We start from the raw sequence: 16,948 nt of genomic DNA on the forward strand, positions 1-16,948 counted from the left end.
GCATATGCATATACTTTACATACACTTTCCTTCGATTACTCCTTGAGGTCAAGTGTTATCGTTATCAGAAGCACGACAAGATGCAGCATAGATTTTGTTTAATGTCATTGGCAGGCAAGTCATTATCTCCGCCAGGCCATATTGCGTTTGTTCGTGCGAGTGTGCGTGCGGCCGGGTCTGTGGCTATAATCTTGCAAACTACCGATCAGTGGCAAATGTCTTGTGTAGGCAATGGGCATGCACATGTCAGTACAAGTTCCTATAAGTCCTGAACTTATATAACTGGTTGTGGACTCAAACTATTTGCTACCCCCGGGCCCCTACTACAGCATCACACAAACAATTGACCCATAAATGTATCATGTACAACTGCCTTCCATCAATTTTACTTTGACCCACAGGGGGGCGCTACACATTCAAAAACGGTAACCATTGCAGAGAAAGTAATGTTTTTCTTTTTTTCTCTCCAATCCTCACCAAATTAGGCACACATTGTCTCTGGATATATATATTCCATACGGTTTGGCTGTAATTGGCTTCCAAACGTTGTGGGATGGGCCTGTTGTTACTGTTATGGCCCAAGCCATGGGGAACCGAGGCGCAAATGAGACGGACTGCCCTCTCTAACTCCCCCAAAATCATCAGCAACTAGTCAGAAAGAAGATAAAGCCTTAAAAAAAGGTTTCATTTTAGCTTAAATGAAATAAGCTAAATAGAAACCACCTTTATTATGATTCAAAATGATTAAAAACAGTTAATAGTTCTGCTCAAATAAACTGGAGTAAAAAGACGGGACAAAAGGAACGCTACACAGTACACACCCCTACATTATTCCTTGCCTTATTGGACACTGATGTGTAAAAAATATATACGTAAAAAAATCTATGCATTAGATTTGGGAGAGCTAAGGAAATAATATAATCAAATAATCTTATCCAACTACAACAAAATATTGTCTTGGGTCTGAGAGGCTAAATCTCATCAAATGGTGGTCCGTGGCTCAAATGCCGAATAAATGCTGGGCCTTGATATGAAAAGGGGTGAAAAACCACTGTTCTAAAACAGACTGTCTCTCTTGCCGTCCGTCTCTCTCTAGATGCTCCATGGGAAGCATGTGATGGTGCGTGTGGGAGGTGGCTGGGACACGCTTCAGGGCTTCCTGCACAAGTACGACCCCATGCGCGTGCTCCAGTTCACCACGCTGGAGCAGAAGATCCTGGCCTTCCAGAAAGGCCCTCCCGGCGTGGGCGGCTCTCGCCTCGGCGCCACGGCCCCGCCCCCGCCTCCTCCCGACATGGACCCCCTCGCCGCCGTCGACAACCTCGTCTCCACGGACTCTTCCTCTTCGTCCTCTTCGTCGTCGTCCTCCTCGTCGTCCTCGTCCATCCCGGCCTGCAAGCCCTCGCCCGCGCCACCGCCGGCCGGGCAAACGTGTCGATCCTACACGCCGTCTCCGGCCTGCACGCCCACCTTGCACAGAAAAGCTGCTCCCCCAAAGAAGACCCTCCAGATGATGATGCCCCCCTCCTCGCCCAGGAAGCCCACCCAGCTCCCTTTGCCCCTCTCCACCAAAGCCTCTGCCTCTCTGCCCACCACGCCGGTAGGCTGCTATGCAAAGCAGTCCCCGAGCCCTGGCTCTCAGGCCGGGCAGATCCAGCGCAGAGCCCTAACTCCGTCCCCAGCTCCGTTCACCCTGACCTCTCCCTCTGCCACCTCCAAACTGAAACTCAGGCCCTCGCCCCAGGGCGCTCCCTCGCAGCCCCGGAGCCCTGTGTGCCCCGAGCCGTCCTGTAAATGTCCTAAACCCTCCAGTCCCACCAGCTCCGTGCCTCGGCCCGCCACCGCCCCAGCACGGGTACCGCCTGCTCCGAAAGACAGCCGTCCGGCCACGAGCGCCAGCCAGCGCTCTCGTCTAGCTGCCAGGCGCCCCGGTTCCCCGGCCTCCCGCCTCCGCCTGGAAGCGGCCAGGCGTGCGCGTCTGTCCACGCGGACGGCAGCCAAACCTGCCAGGGGAGCCACGCCAGCCCCCAGGGGAGCCACGCCACCTCCCAGAGGAACCACACAAATGTCCAGAGGAACCACAAAAGCTCCCAGGGGTGCGACACCAACATCTAGGGGAGCAACACCAACTCCCAGGGGAGCAACACCAACTCCCAGGGGAATGACGCCAACATCTAGGGGAGTGACACCAACTCCCAGGGGAATGACGCCAACATCTAGGGGAGCGACACCATCTCCCAGGGGAGCAACACCATCTCCCAGGGGAGTGACACGAACTCCCAGGGCAGTGACACCAACATCTAGGGGAGCGACACCAAGATCTAGGGGAGCGACACCAACTCCCAGAGGAGCGACACCAAGATCTAGGGGAGCGACACCAACTCCCAGAGGAGCGACACCAAGATCTAGGGGAGTGACACCAACTCCCAGAGGAGCGACACCAACATCCAGGGGAACCACACCAACTCCCAGAGAAGTGACGCCAACATCCAGGGGAACCACACCAATATCTAGAGGAACCACACCAACTCCCTGGGGAGGCACAAGAACTCCCAGAGGAGCCACGGCAATCTCCAGAGGAGCCACGCCAACTCTCAGTGGAGCCACATCAAACCAGCAGAGGACTAACTTCACAGGGCTGCCAAAATCCACCTCCCCGCTCCCTACTAAGAGCAAAGAAAACGTATCCAAAGGCAAGGGACAGGCCCCAGCCAGGGCAGTCAAAGTCTCAAAGGCTCCCGGGCAGGTCCCCGGGCTGCCTGCCGCCGCCACATCCGGTAAGTCCAACCACAAATCAACAACCACGACTCGGAGGGCTGGGCAGAAACACGCGGCCGCTATCAATCCGCCTAATCCTGGAAAGGGGACTCTAAAACCGGTTGAAACTAAAGCTCTCGTGCCCCAGAAGTCGAGCACCAACGTCAAGGTTACAAAAAACAATGCCCTCAACAAGAAGACTCGCGTCAAAAATAAAAGCGAGGACCCATATTTCCAAATGAGATGAGGAGGTGACCCGTGAAACTCTTAACCAGCAGGCTGGTTCTTTCATCTTAACTGTTTACACTTCTCGAATAGATCAAATTTATTTGCTATGCTCTTATATGACTTTATTGGATCTGTTTTTTTGGTGTATTGTGTTAATGCTGAATATTTTCAATGGACCCTGAGGCTAAAGAAAGAAAGCTTATAAATTGCATTTACAATGAGTGAGCCTTTTCCTTTTTTTATATATATATAATTCAAATCATCTTCAAATCTTATTGAAAGTGATTTTTCTGTTCTGAATTATGTCAAGGAACAGCCATGATTTAATGATTACGAGCATGCTTAGATTTAACCGCTATGAAAATACTTAGAAAAGACAGCTTTTTAATCCATGGGGAAATCCAAACTTGAGAGAGTAAGGCTTTTTTTTCCTGTGGGGGGGGGGGGTGAAGCCTCGACATGTTGGACAGAGGGCAATGCTACTGTCTGGGGACAAGAGTTAGTTTCTATTCCACAATGAGAATCTACAATCCATTGATGGGAATTATTGTATTTTTGTCTCCAAACAAAGTCCTATTTTAGGAGTCAGGATGAAGCACTGTTTAGAATGTTCTCCCCTCGCGTGCCTTCATCGGAAATGGTTCTGGTTTCTGAGTGGCATTTAGAATGTATTGGTGGTTCTAGGGGTCGGTTTTGATGTTTTTAAACCATTCATATTGCACAGCCTACACAAGCACTCGTGAGTTTGATTCCCAGCGGTTGGGGTCAAGTCACGAATTAACTACTACTGATCCAATGCCTCTTAACGGAACATAATTTAGGTATTAATAATATTAGTGTGGAATTTAATTGTCATAGGTTTTCTTTGTATGTTTCAAATGTTTTTTTTAGTTTTTTTTTGTCTCATAAATTCTATTCTAGTTTTCTATGTGAGGAGTGTATGTATATTTTGAGTGTTTGGCACTTTATGAAAATCTTGTCAGTCACGGTTTGAATGTTGATTCGTGTCCCTTTAATTGTTCCATCTAGATTTCTCATGATGATTACATTTTAATAAACTTTTACTGTGGCATTTTTGTATCTTTTTGAGATTTTGAATAGGTCCATTACTGTACGATCACGACACTCGAGTTAAATTAACAGAGGATTCTACCGTTCATGCAAACAAAGTGGCAGGCTAGGACAAAACTGGAAGGAACGTAATGAAAGAAAAAATAATAAATACTAAATTATGCTGGATAAATATATTCCCAACATCTCCAATGATACCCCCCCTGCTTTAAAATTTTCTTTGCACATGGAGGGATATTTTTATGGAAGGCCTATTATGGCTTAGGGGTTTGTAAAAATAACGGAAATAAAGCTAAATATATTGCTTTATTATTTATTAACAAAAACAGCTAGTAGTAGATTCAACTAAACATGTGTGTGATAATTGTCAGCTTAACTTTTCTGCCCCCTAGTGGTATTAAGGAAGGTACACGGTCACCTGTATGGAGGATTATTATGAAAACAATATGTAGTAAAAACTGTAAAAGAAAGAAATCACACCCATGTGAAGTGAGGGGTGCTCTAATCAATTATTGACCTTATACCAGCCTTGAAACATACCTTAGTGGCCTGGGCTGGCTTAGCGGTCCAGGCACCTTGGCTGGTAATCCAGCATGACAAGTGTGTTGCGGGTTCGAGTCCCGATCCTGACGAACTTTGCTGTGTGTCTTCCCCCCAAATCTCTCTCCCCGTTTCCTGTTCAACTATCAATAAAGGCAAAAAGCCCCCCCCAAAAAAGAAACATACCTTAGTTAAGTCACCTAGAATGGTGGTCCCTTATTGGCCAAGTGTTTCCACCGACCTACCGACAGCCGATTTGCTCAGACACGTATGATGTAAATTCTCCATTCATTATCAATGGCATTTAATGTGTGTAGGAGGGCTTAGCGCTCCTCAAAAACGGAATGTTGTGTCCAGTACAGACCCCGTTGTACATTTGCTTATGCGGATCACATACTCCCAAACTAGATACGTACATTATTTTACAAAAGGACCAGGGCCAAGGCTCTACCTAACCAAGTGATTCTCAACCTTTTAAAGCCGTGACCCCTCAAAATATTGTGAAAATTGTCAATTGTTGCCTCTTTCTTATATTAACAAGGTATTATACAAGTCTTAAAAGTATAAAAGTCCACTATTATCCACATCACTCTTCTGGGTACCCCCCCCCCCCCCCAAATCATGTGGGGACCGACCCACATGGTTGAGAACCAGTGACCTAACCCACTGTGGCTACTGATTTACTGAACATAGGCCTAGTCCTACACATGCATGTTTACAAACAGCCATTTCCAGTACTTTGGACTTAATTATACATCAGACCAAGAAAAGACATGTTACATCTGCAGACAACCCATTTATTAAATATCAAAACATTATTGCAAGTATTAACATAATTTCTGGCAACTTAAGACACAAAACAGACATGGTCTGATATGGTTCAAAAATCACAATTAAGGGCTTTTAAGGCGACGCCACAACGCACTCTCCTCCTACACAGAAGCCCTGACCGGTCACACCAGACGGTAAATAACCATGCAGAGTGACCAGAATGGTCAGCTTTTTGCAGGACTTTAGGACAAAAATACTGAAAAGGTATTAAAAAAAACAGTATACAAATTAAAAAGACATCAGTTGTCTTAGTGCATAGAGTAGGTGAGACTAGAATGTGGTGAAACCTGGAGGCGTTTCTGAGCACCTAAAAAGTGGGAATCCCCTGAGAGAGAAAAAAAGAAAAAAGAAATCAAAGACATGACGCCTTTTGCATGCAGACAAGGAAGAAGAGTTAAATTAATTCAAAATGTTAGATAATTGGCATTTGTACCAAACGCCAACTAGATGAATCATAATGGATCAACCAATAAGATACATTCTCTCTAGAACATTCTAAAGTTTGTTTTAGAATAATTCAAACACATAATATCAAGTGCAAATTATTAAGGACAGACCAAACTCACAGGGTTTAATCATACAATGAAGCAAACAAACAAAACAAAAGTAGAGGTTCAAAGGCTGGTCATAATATGCTTTGAGAAGCTGTACAATTGCTTGTACAATAGCTTGATCAAACTATTCCTTATTAATCATCGCCCTCTTCAACCTTTCATTGGTTGTTATTATCAATTTTTTAAAATGTATCATTTATGGAATGGGCCGTCAACTTAAAACCCCTGGCCTAACAATTCTGTGGAAACTATTTGGGCCAATCCCACAGCACATGGCAAATCTGGCCAGTCTTGAGGGGGAAGCATGCTAAGCAAAATTAGGTAGGCCACACATGTATTAGTCAGAAGAAGGAATGCTTTCAACACACAATAGGCACTGGAATTTACTAGAGGGGGAAAAGGCACCCACTTGCAGAAATCTCTGCACGTCAAGAAATTATGACACCTCTGTACTTCTTGTTATATAGTTTTAAAAATATATATATTTTGACACATAAGAGCAAGTTTGTTATTAATACTGAAACTTTTGAGGAGGAAAAAAGGCCAACTAGCCATTGGTAAACTTTGACACGATAAAATTAAAACAATAAAGACACAAGTTGCAAGTTTCAACCACCCAAGGCTTTGGACGAGTGTGTTTTGGTTTTTAAAGATGATCGCATGTCGTTACCAAAACACCTACAACTATTGAATTCTGATTTTTTTTTCACTCACTGGTAAATGTGATCAACATCAAACAAAGTGTTTAATAAAAGTGACACTAGTTTAAAAAAAGAAGTCTTTAGTCCGTTATCAAAATACTTATCCAGAAACTGCTTTCTTTTTTTTGTCTTGGTTTTAAAATGCAATGCAATCGGTCATGGACAAGTGCAAATGGATACCTTCTGGGACATTGGGCCAGATGATGTCTCTCGATAACAGTCCCCACGCCACAGTCCATGTCTGTGAGTTCAGTTTGTCAGCTTTGCTGGGACAGAACAAACAAAAAAAAGGAAGTCTCTCCACCTGGAGATACAAACAAGGTGAGGCTTCGTCTGAGCATCGTCTCGCAGACACCACCCTTTGTGTCAATGAAGGTATAGCTCCGTCTTGTGGACGGGAGTTGCAGTGCGGTTAGAGTAGAAGTGGCGTGCGTTCGCCCGCGGGCTCCCTCTGGCTCGTGAGTTGCCTGACGCGGGCCACCAGGCGGGCGGGGAGCGAGGGCACGTGGTGGCTGGGGTCCAGCACGTTGGTCTTGCGGCGCTCGCGTTCCTGCTGCCACATGAGGTACGGGCTGGGCGGGAAGAAGGGGCGCGGGCGCTCCCGGTAGAGCTGCACGGTGACGCCCGACACGGCCAGCACCACCCACAGCGTCATGAGGACATAGTCTACGGACGGAGAAGAGGACGGTTAACCCATTTTGACCTGGGAACGATTCTACAAATGTATTCTAAAATCCTGACAGTTTTCTGAATAAAAATAATTTTCGCGATTTTTCAAAAATAGCAGACCTACAAGCTCGTAGCGCGCCACTCGGTGGCGCGCTATGAGCTTGTAGATCTGCTATTTTTCAATAGCTAAATTATAACATAATGTTTAAAACACCAAAAGGGGTTCCCGCCCAAAATGGGAACTGAGGCTGATTTTTTTCTGAGAAAAACAATGTTTCTATATCAGTGGTTCGGAAACTATTTCATGTCAAGGACCTCAGAATTATCTGAATTTGGCTGCGGACCCCCATCTGAAAATATGTTTTTCCAGGGACCCCCCTAGAAGCAAAGATTTGAGTTAAAAACAATTCTGAAAGAATATAATATTCAAAGATTTGCGCCACATTTTCATGATTTTTCAAAAATAGCAGATCTACAAGGTTGTTTATTGAAGGATCCCCATTAGAGACACATGACTGAGCCTCTAGTCTTCCTGGGGTCCTGAATAAAACAAATACAATACAAATGTACTAACTAAAAATACAATTTGAAATAAAAAAACAGAACAAAATAAAAACAAAGCGCGGCATTCGGTGCCGCTATCATTTTACTTTATTTACAGTTGACGATGGTGGAGGCCAAACTATGTTCCGAGACTTTGCTGTGCTCTCTTTCACTTTAAAACGCCTTCATGAGAATCGACCCGCGCCTAGTCTGCCTGGTTTCCGTGGTCACCACAACCACACACGTGAGAAAATGAGGTCCTTGCACGGAAAATCTGAGCAAGCAGAGAGTGAATGAGTAACACTTTGTCCTCCATAGACTACTAACAACATTCTGCACGGTCATTCAATCGTGAGTCGACTGCAGGTTCTCAGATCCGGGTTGAATAAAAGGTGACTCTCAAAGTCAGGGCATTGCATAAAACAAGATTATGCACAAATTATTCTCGGCAAATGTCGCTAGGATAAAAGATGAGGTACAGTTATAAATAGAAACTGACCCTCTGTCACGAGTCACGACTAGCATTGCTTCATGGCTCATGGCTTCCCAAACAAGACACATATTTATGGGTCCCTTTATTTTTTGTTTCCTACATTTTGTTCATAATTTTTTTTTTAGTGGTCCAGACGCATTCCACATATAGGCTCTGGCCTGACAGCGCGTTGCGTGCTCGGGTCCCGTTCATGACGACCTTCGCTGCGTGTCTCTCCCCTTCTCTCTGTCCCTCTTTCCTGTCTATCTTCACTTGATACTATCAATAAAGGCAAAAAACCCCCAAAAGAAATCTTAAAAAACAAATCATCATGAAATGAAAACAAGATTCAAAAGATTTTTTTCTCAGTCATTTCAGGAATAAATAAAATAAAAATCTAAGAAATTCCATAAATAAAAGCTTGTAGATCTGCTATTTTCACTAGTTTAGGTCCCGGGGAAAATTTTGCGTGGATCCCTGCGTTTGATATTAGTCTCGTCCCTCTCAGTATTCGATTTTTATTTCCGCAATGCCCCGCCCAATATTTGCATACTGGGCCCTGGTTGGTTATAGCCTGGTTCCACACGAATCTGGTTGGCTCGTCACCACTTCGGCCGTGAAGTCCTCCCACAATTGAGAGGGGCCAGACTTAACCCATTTTGGGCGGGAACCCCTTTTGGTGTTTTAAACATTTATGTTATAATTTAGCTATTGAAAAATAGCAGATCTACAAGCTCATAGCGCGCCACCGAGTGGCGCGCTACGAGCTTGTAGGTCTGCTATTTTTGAAAAATCGTGAAAATATTTATTTCAGAAAACTGGAGGATTTAGGGCCTAAATGGGTTAATCTGCCTGGGGCCATATGCATTGCAAAGGCAGATGAAGGCTGGCCACGCGAGGCTACTACTACTAGCTGTGTGCAACATGAACTCACCGATGGTTTGGAAGGGCACGTCAGTGAATGCCGCACTGAAGTTGTTGTTGAGGAAGCGCTTGAGGATGTTGAGTGTGATGTAGGACAGGCTGGTGTAGACGTAGGCGTTGACGGCCAGGATCACAGCGTACGCACCAACCACACCGCACGTTATGATGTTTCCCTGAGAGGCAAAAACATGGAAAATGATGCGAGTCGTTTCTTTTGCACTGCTCGAGCACAAAAAAAAGACATTACTCGTACCAGTCACTAGACGTCACTAGACCAATGGTTTTCAAACCTTTTTGTATCAAGGCTCATTATTTATTCTGCATTTGAGCCACGGTATAGGACCACCATGAGATTTAGCCTCTCAGATGAATATTAAGTTTGGTAAGATTTTCTCCACAATTCCATGCAGTATGATGTTGGTACCATAGGTTGATAACAGGCAAACGTTGATCAAAATAATAACAATTATTCTACATTCTCTAATTTTGTAGACTTCCTGTAAATTAAGTAATGCAGATGTTTAACCAACCCATTTTGGGCGGGAACCCCTTTTGGTGTTTTAAACATTATGTTATAATTTATCTATTGAAAAATAGCAGATCTACAAGCTCATAGCGTGCCACCGAGTGGCGCGCTACGAGTGTGTAGGTCTGCTATTTTTTGAAAAATTGTGAAAATATTTATTTCAGAAAACTGGAGGATTTTTTTTCGAAGTCAGGCCTAAATGGGTTAACAATAATTTAACTCTTGAGAGTGTAAAATGAAACCAAATGGAACCGTACGGGTCCTTATAGATCTACTCTCAAGAGTAGATCTATAAGGGTCTATTTGGTTACCAACTCTCCATCATTTAGCTGGGGGGGGACCACCTGGAACAGCCTCAGGGGCCGGCCACTGGTGGTCCCAGGACCACAGGTTGACAACCACTGGACTAGACCTGTTGGAGATCCTGTGGGGAGACCATTGGCGAACCATTTTCATGTGGTATCATGTTTGGGGAGGTGTCCACAGTGTCCTGGAAGCAGTTTTTGGTGTCAACATTCCTTTTGATTTTAAAGCCAGGTTATCTTTGCAGATCTGCAAGGACTTCAAAGCAGGATCAGTATTTCTACTGAGGGTATTGCTGGCGGCATCCTTAACTAAAACGTGTCTTACAAATGTTATACCAACTATAAATGAAGGGATTGATTTAATCTATAGCATATTTATTATGGAGAGAATTACATTCAGCTTTAGAGGTCAAACTGAAGTCTTCACAGACAACTGGTTTAGATGGATTGCTCATGTCTCTACCATAAGACCTGATTTTGTTTAAATTCAGTTAAATCTGTTACATTAACGGGCTTTGTTCACCTGTTGAAGTGGATGCACCTGTTTGAGGTACAGTGTACGATGTACAGTGATCATCAATGGAGTAGAGAGGCAGATATCTCCCCTTGTCTGTATATTGTATGTATATTGTTTGTTTGGTTGTATGTATGTATTGTCCTAGCCTTTTGTTCTTCATGTATGTTTGTTAAAAAATCATTCATTCATACTATGTGTGCTCAGCAGCGACAACAACAGCTGCAGCCTATTTTATCCCAATAGGCCTATCTCACAGCCCCCTTCCGGTAGATAGTGGTGTCATTTAACATTAGCATTTACACGTTTTTTTCTCTGGAGAACCTAAGTACATTTCCTAATGTAAAAATGTGACAGACCAATATTATTATGAAGCAAACAAGATGGTAAATCAGCTCGAACAGATAGAACAAACCTTACCTTGAGAAAACAAAAGTTGTAGACTTCTTAAATTACCTCTGTTAACATGTAGTGTCTATGGAGTGACGTCACACTATCGCCACTAACGCGGAAAGGGGGCGTATTAAGGGGGCGGGGAAATTCTGTGAGATAGGCCAATCGCGCTAATGAAACAAAACGTTATGCGGTGATGGTACAGGATTATTATGTCAAGTATCAGAAGTTGATGTTACCCAGGTAAAGTTAAGTAGGCTAATGCGTCACTCTGAATGTTTAACGTTTTCCACAAAAAGTAATTGATTAGTAAAAAGTAAGTTGATATAACGCCATTTAGGTCAATGATATAACATTATGTTGTGATATAATAATTTAGCAGTGGGTAGACCATAAGGGCCAGTCAACTGTCATCTGTGAGAACGTGTTTTGGTCAAATACTATTAATTCTGGATTAAATGACATTAAACAAACCCGAGAGTTCTCGGGTTGGAAAAGGCGGTCGCGAGCACGAATCCCGAGACTTTGCGCGTGTGTGGCAAATATTGTGTTAAAAGGAACAGTTCAACTTCTATCGCAGGCACGTGGGGGCCATCTTCTCCTCGATGTGAGCGGGTTAACCCATTCTGGACGGGAACCCGTTTTGGTGTTTTAACTAAGCATTATGTTATACTTTAGCTATTGAAAAATAGCAGATCTGAGTGGCGTGCTACGAGCTTGTAGGTCTGCTATTTTTTAAAAATCGTAAAAAATGCGGCACAAATCTTTGAATATATATTCTTTCAGAGCGAAGGTTTTTCTTATTTCGACGTCAGGCCTAAATCATTTGTACCTCTCTGGGCCAGCGTATGAAGAGCAGTGGGACCAAGAGCGCCATGCAGGAGAAGGTTATCCAGAACGCCACGTCTGAAGTCCTGAACACGTCCATGTCACCTGAAGAACCATGAACATCAAACAGAAGGTTATCCACTGAAGAACCATGAACATCAAACAGAAGGTTATCCACTGAAGAACCATGAACGTCAAACACAAGGTTATCCACTGAAGAACCATGAACATCAAACACAAGGTTATCATCCACTGAAGAACCATGAACATCAAACAGAAGGTTATCCACTGAAGAACCATGAACATCAAACAGAAGGTTATCCACTGGAAAGAAGATGTTGGCTTGATGGCCTGGGTATCGGAGGAGACCCGAGGCTTTCTTCACCCTCCCAATGACTGATTGTGGGGGTTAGCAGAGATGGAGTACTTGTAGAGAGGCTGGGGAATTGGGAATTGGCTTTACTAAATTGGGACTTGAAGGGGAGAAAATGTTTTTCTTTTGTATTGAAGGGGCATGTTTTGCACAATAACAGTCTTTTCATTATGTCTGCCCACGATCTCTGTGATTCATACAGTAGGCTACGTTTGTTTACCTCAGTCACTGATACTAAAATCTGATATTTTATTTTTATTTTTTCTATGAACCTGTGACTTGACACCCATACTGTTATAAAACGAAAATAAAAAGATTTTGAAAAGAAGGTTATCCACTGAAGAACCATGAACATCAAACACAAGGTTATCCACTGAAGAACCATGAACATCAAACAGAAGGTTATCCACTGAAGAACCATGAACATCAAACAGAAGGTTATCCACTGAAGAACCATGAACATCAAACAGAAGGTTATCCACTGAAGAACCATGAACATCAAACAGAAGGTTATCCACTGAAGAACCATGAACATCAAACAGAAGGTTATCCACTGAAGAACCATGAACATCAAACAGAAGGTTATCCACTGAAGAACCATGAACATCAAACAGAAGGTTATCCACTGAAGAACCATGAACATCAAACAGAAGGTTATCCACTGAAGAACCATGAACATCAAACAGAAGGTTATCCACTGAAGAACCATGAACATCAAACAGAAGGTTATCCACTGAAGAACCATGAACATCAAACAGAAGGTTATCCACTGAAGAACCATGAACATCAAACAGAAGGTTATCCACTGAAGAACCATGAACATCAAACAGAAGGTTATCCACTGAAGAACCATGAACATCAAACAGAAGGTTATCCACTGAAGAACCATGAACATCAAACAGAAGGTTATCCACTGAAGAACCATGAACATCAAACAGAAGGTTATCCACTGAAGAACCATGAACATCAAACAGAAGGTTATCCACTGAAGAACCATGAACATCAAACAGAAGGTTATCCACTGAAGAACCATGAACATCAAACAGAAGGTTATCCACTGAAGAACCATGAACATCAAACAGAAGGTTATCCACTGAAGAACCATGAACATCAAACAGAAGGTTATCCACTGAAGAACCATGAACATCAAACAGAAGGTTATCCACTGAAGAACCATGAACATCAAACAGAAGGTTATCCACTGAAGAACCATGAACATCAAACAGAAGGTTATCCACTGAAGAACCATGAACATCAAACAGAAGGTTATCCACTGAAGAACCATGAACATCAAACAGAAGGTTATCCACTGAAGAACCATGAACATCAAACAGAAGGTTATCCACTGAAGAACCATGAACATCAAACAGAAGGTTATCCAGAACACGTCCTCCATGTCACCTGGAGAGCAGTGGTGGGGGAAAAAAGTACTCGCATGTTTTAATAAACCCATTTAGACCCGAGAACTGATTCTACAAAATGTCTTCTAAATAATGACAGTTTTCAGAAAAACCTATGATTCTACATCAGTGGTTCTCAGGGACCCTCCCCCCCGGCCCAGAGGATCATGGCATGTCCTCTTCCATCTCTGGAGGACCTCTACAGGAGACACTGTAGCAGGAGAGCCAACAGCAGCATCCTCAAGGATTCATCACACCCAGGTCATCCCCTGCTGCAACTTATGCCCTCAGGGAGGCGCTATAACGCCATCAATGCAAGGACAAACGGACTGAAAAACAGTTTTTACCCCAGAGCAGTCATAGCTTTAAACACTGACACTTTATGGACTAAAGGGTCTTACTGTGCAATATGTCTTAATGTATGTTTTTTTATATAGAGTATTATGTATTTTGTTTTAAATGCACTTGAGCTGGATTGCAAATCAATTTCGTTGTCTTGTACAATGAGCGTTCACTGTGAAATACGGTAATATATATTAAAGGATTTGCACGCATTTTCATGATTTTTCAAAAATAGAAGATCTACAAGCTCGTAACGCGGCACTCGGTGCCGCGCCATGAGCTTGTAGATCTGCTATTTTCCAACAGCTAAAGTTTTAAATAATGGTTAAAAGCTAAAGCGACACAGATGCGTTCCCTATAATGGGTTAAAGGGTCACTTCACCCCTTTTGCAAACAGATCTTATTTTAATGATGTTTGGGAGACAAGAAACACTTTCTTGGGGGGTTTTATGTGGTTAATATGTGTTTTTTAGATATTTTAGTATTTCAAAGTGTCCGTGATGTCACCGACACTGGTCTCACTTCCTTCCTCAACTTGTCCCAAGAGGAAAATTAGCAAGAGGCACGAACTCGACTTTACTTCCTGTATCTGCGTGAAGGGGGCGGGGACAATATTAGGAGACGGGAAGAATGTTGGAGTCTATTCATTTCCAATGGGAGAATGAACGTGAACACAGCTTCTGAACCATTCCTTAACTCCATGGTCACTGAACTAAATACTGGACCCAATCATCACAAGGCATGAAATATTTCCAAGATATTCATACTAAAATGGCTTCTTTTAGCGAGACAAATCAGGAGAAAATCTACTTTGTTATCGACCTTTCTTTATCCCGGCAACAAACTCTCTCTGTCCATCTGCAATTTGACAGACAACACATAGGGGGCTCTGGCCCCGGCCCATATTTAAGATGAGAATATGTGATATATGAATATTATAACTAGGGATGCACGATTAATCGGTAGCATAATCGGAATAGGCCATATCGGCCCTAAAAATGCCATATCGGTATCGGATCGGTCTCAAAATAATTTAAATCTGTTTTCACCAGCAAAAATAATACAAAATAAAAAACAATCTACATTTAATGTGTGTACTCATCTCATTCATTAGTCATTCAGTTGTGAAAACAGACACTTGGAAAAGAGTATAGGCTATTTATTGATTGAATACATAATCGTGCACCCCTAATTATAACGTGAAATTAATGGACATATTAAAAGTGAAATAAAATGTGTGTTCCCATGTACCTGTCTAGATACTTCCTTAATGTTAACGAAGTCCACACCCACAACACCAGAGGGAGTGCAACGAACCATGTACAACCCAGATTCGGCACAAACAAGGGATTAAATTATTTTCGCTCCTATGCCACCAAAATGTGGAACGCCCTACCAACAGTCATTAAGACATGCGAATCCCTTGACTCCTTCAAAACCGCTCTCAAAGGGCACCTACGGATGGCTGCAATTCGAAACTGGCCCCCGTAAAATCTGAATCCCCCACCGCACCCCCCCCCCCCCCCTTTTTCCCTCACTGTATATATTTCTTTTCCCTTTTTACCTCCTTTATGATGAATTCCTGTTCTGTTCTTTGTCTATATAGAAGTGTCTATTTGTACGTCTCATGTTTTGATGAATTGAACATGGTGGACCCTCTTGTAAACAAGTGTAATGCTTAATTGGGTCGTCCACTCACAGTTAACAGCCTTTGTATTGAGTTTGTGCTTGAAATGTACTGTAATTCTGCAAACTGTTAATAAATATTTCAATCAATCAATTCCAATGCTTAATAATATATTTTTCCATAACTGTCTTAGACTCTTGGTTGATGGGGGCTGATTTGGGAAATGGGAATCATGACATTTGCCATATAATGCTCTCAACTCATCCACATGACGTCAGTGTTGTTGTCAGCCTGGGAGATGGGAGGGGGAGGGGTGGTGGGGAGGTCGAGGAGAAGCAAACCACGCCTACTTTATTTAGGAGACCATTTGTAGGCTTTGTGTACCATTTCGCCTCTAGTGGCTCCAATGAAGTTCACCCAATCTTCATACAATTTACAATTACAATTTAGGCATTTAGCAGACGCTCTTAATCCAGAGCGACTTACATTAAGCAATAATGCATTCATAATATAGACCATCTTTGACTTGTCTCAGTAAAAGAGCCCTCCCCCTCTCCACAAGGTGGGGTGAGTGCATCAAAGCATTATGGTAATTGTAGTAATCCAGCAATCCAGTCAAACCCCAGTCAAACACTGTGACACTGTGCTACTGTTATCTACTACAATTACTAGTAACATTAAGTGACAGGAGTTTCTTCCAGCGGTGAAATGTCCCTTTAACCCATTTTGACCTGAGATCAGATTCTAAAAAAGTCTTCTACATCCTGACAGTTTTCTGAAAAAGCTATGTTTCTATGTCAGTCGTTCTTCGATTTTTCAAAAATAGCAGACCTACAACCCTATGAGCTTGTAGATCTGCTATTTTTCAATATCTAAATCATAACATAATGCTAACACCAAGGGGTTCCCGCCCAGAATGGGTTAAGTGAGTCTGGAATTCAACATTTACTTGAGTAAAACTACTAAAGTATTGGACTGACTGACTGACAGGTTTTCATAGTAAACTGCGACCTATGGTCACCTTTGTCAAGTCCCGCCCGTGGTTGTGCCCCTCTTCGCACCCATTGGTTGCCGTTTCGTGGTTGGACAAAAATCCTTTATCTCCATCCACTACCATTGAAATAACGTGTTTTTCAGTTGCTTCGTATTGATATTCTGTGCGTTCAATTCTTATTTTAAACTTGGTGTCAGTAAAAAGGAACATCACAGGCGCAGCATGGTGACTGGGCATGTCATGTTTGTTTTTAGTTTTTTTTCCAAAAATGACGTTTTAGTAAATTCAACATAAACAAGGCAGAACCACGGCGGAACAAGGCAGAAAGAGCCTGCTGGTTGGTCAGTCAGGGACCA

General features: G+C 43.0%; 2 protein-coding genes across 4 annotated transcripts in view; one reads left to right on the top strand and one right to left on the bottom strand.

The window, feature by feature from the left end:
* Positions 1 to 4,057, top strand: part of gas2l3 (growth arrest-specific 2 like 3) — a 40,387-nt gene extending 36,330 nt beyond the window's left edge. For all 3 annotated transcript variants that reach the window (XM_079493863.1, XM_079493865.1, XM_079493864.1), the window contains one exon: positions 1,097 to 4,057. In XM_079493863.1, coding sequence (XP_079349989.1) covers positions 1,097 to 3,004 — 1,908 coding nt within the window. In that variant the 3' untranslated portion in view covers positions 3,005 to 4,057. The remainder of the gene's footprint in view (positions 1 to 1,096) is intronic.
* A 1,321-nt stretch (positions 4,058 to 5,378) lies between these two features.
* Positions 5,379 to 16,948, bottom strand: part of tm7sf3 (transmembrane 7 superfamily member 3) — a 29,585-nt gene continuing 18,015 nt past the window's right edge. Inside the window, exons 10-12 of the mRNA XM_079493927.1 lie at positions 11,861 to 11,961; positions 9,301 to 9,463; positions 5,379 to 7,348 (exon numbers count right to left, since the gene is read on the bottom strand). Of these exons, the coding sequence (XP_079350053.1) occupies positions 7,095 to 7,348; positions 9,301 to 9,463; positions 11,861 to 11,961 (518 nt within the window). The 3' untranslated portion in view covers positions 5,379 to 7,094. The remainder of the gene's footprint in view (positions 7,349 to 9,300; positions 9,464 to 11,860; positions 11,962 to 16,948) is intronic.

This window comes from Electrona antarctica, assembly GCF_951216825.1.
Source record: "Electrona antarctica genome assembly, chromosome: 23".
Taxonomy (NCBI): Eukaryota; Metazoa; Chordata; class Actinopteri; order Myctophiformes; family Myctophidae; genus Electrona; species Electrona antarctica.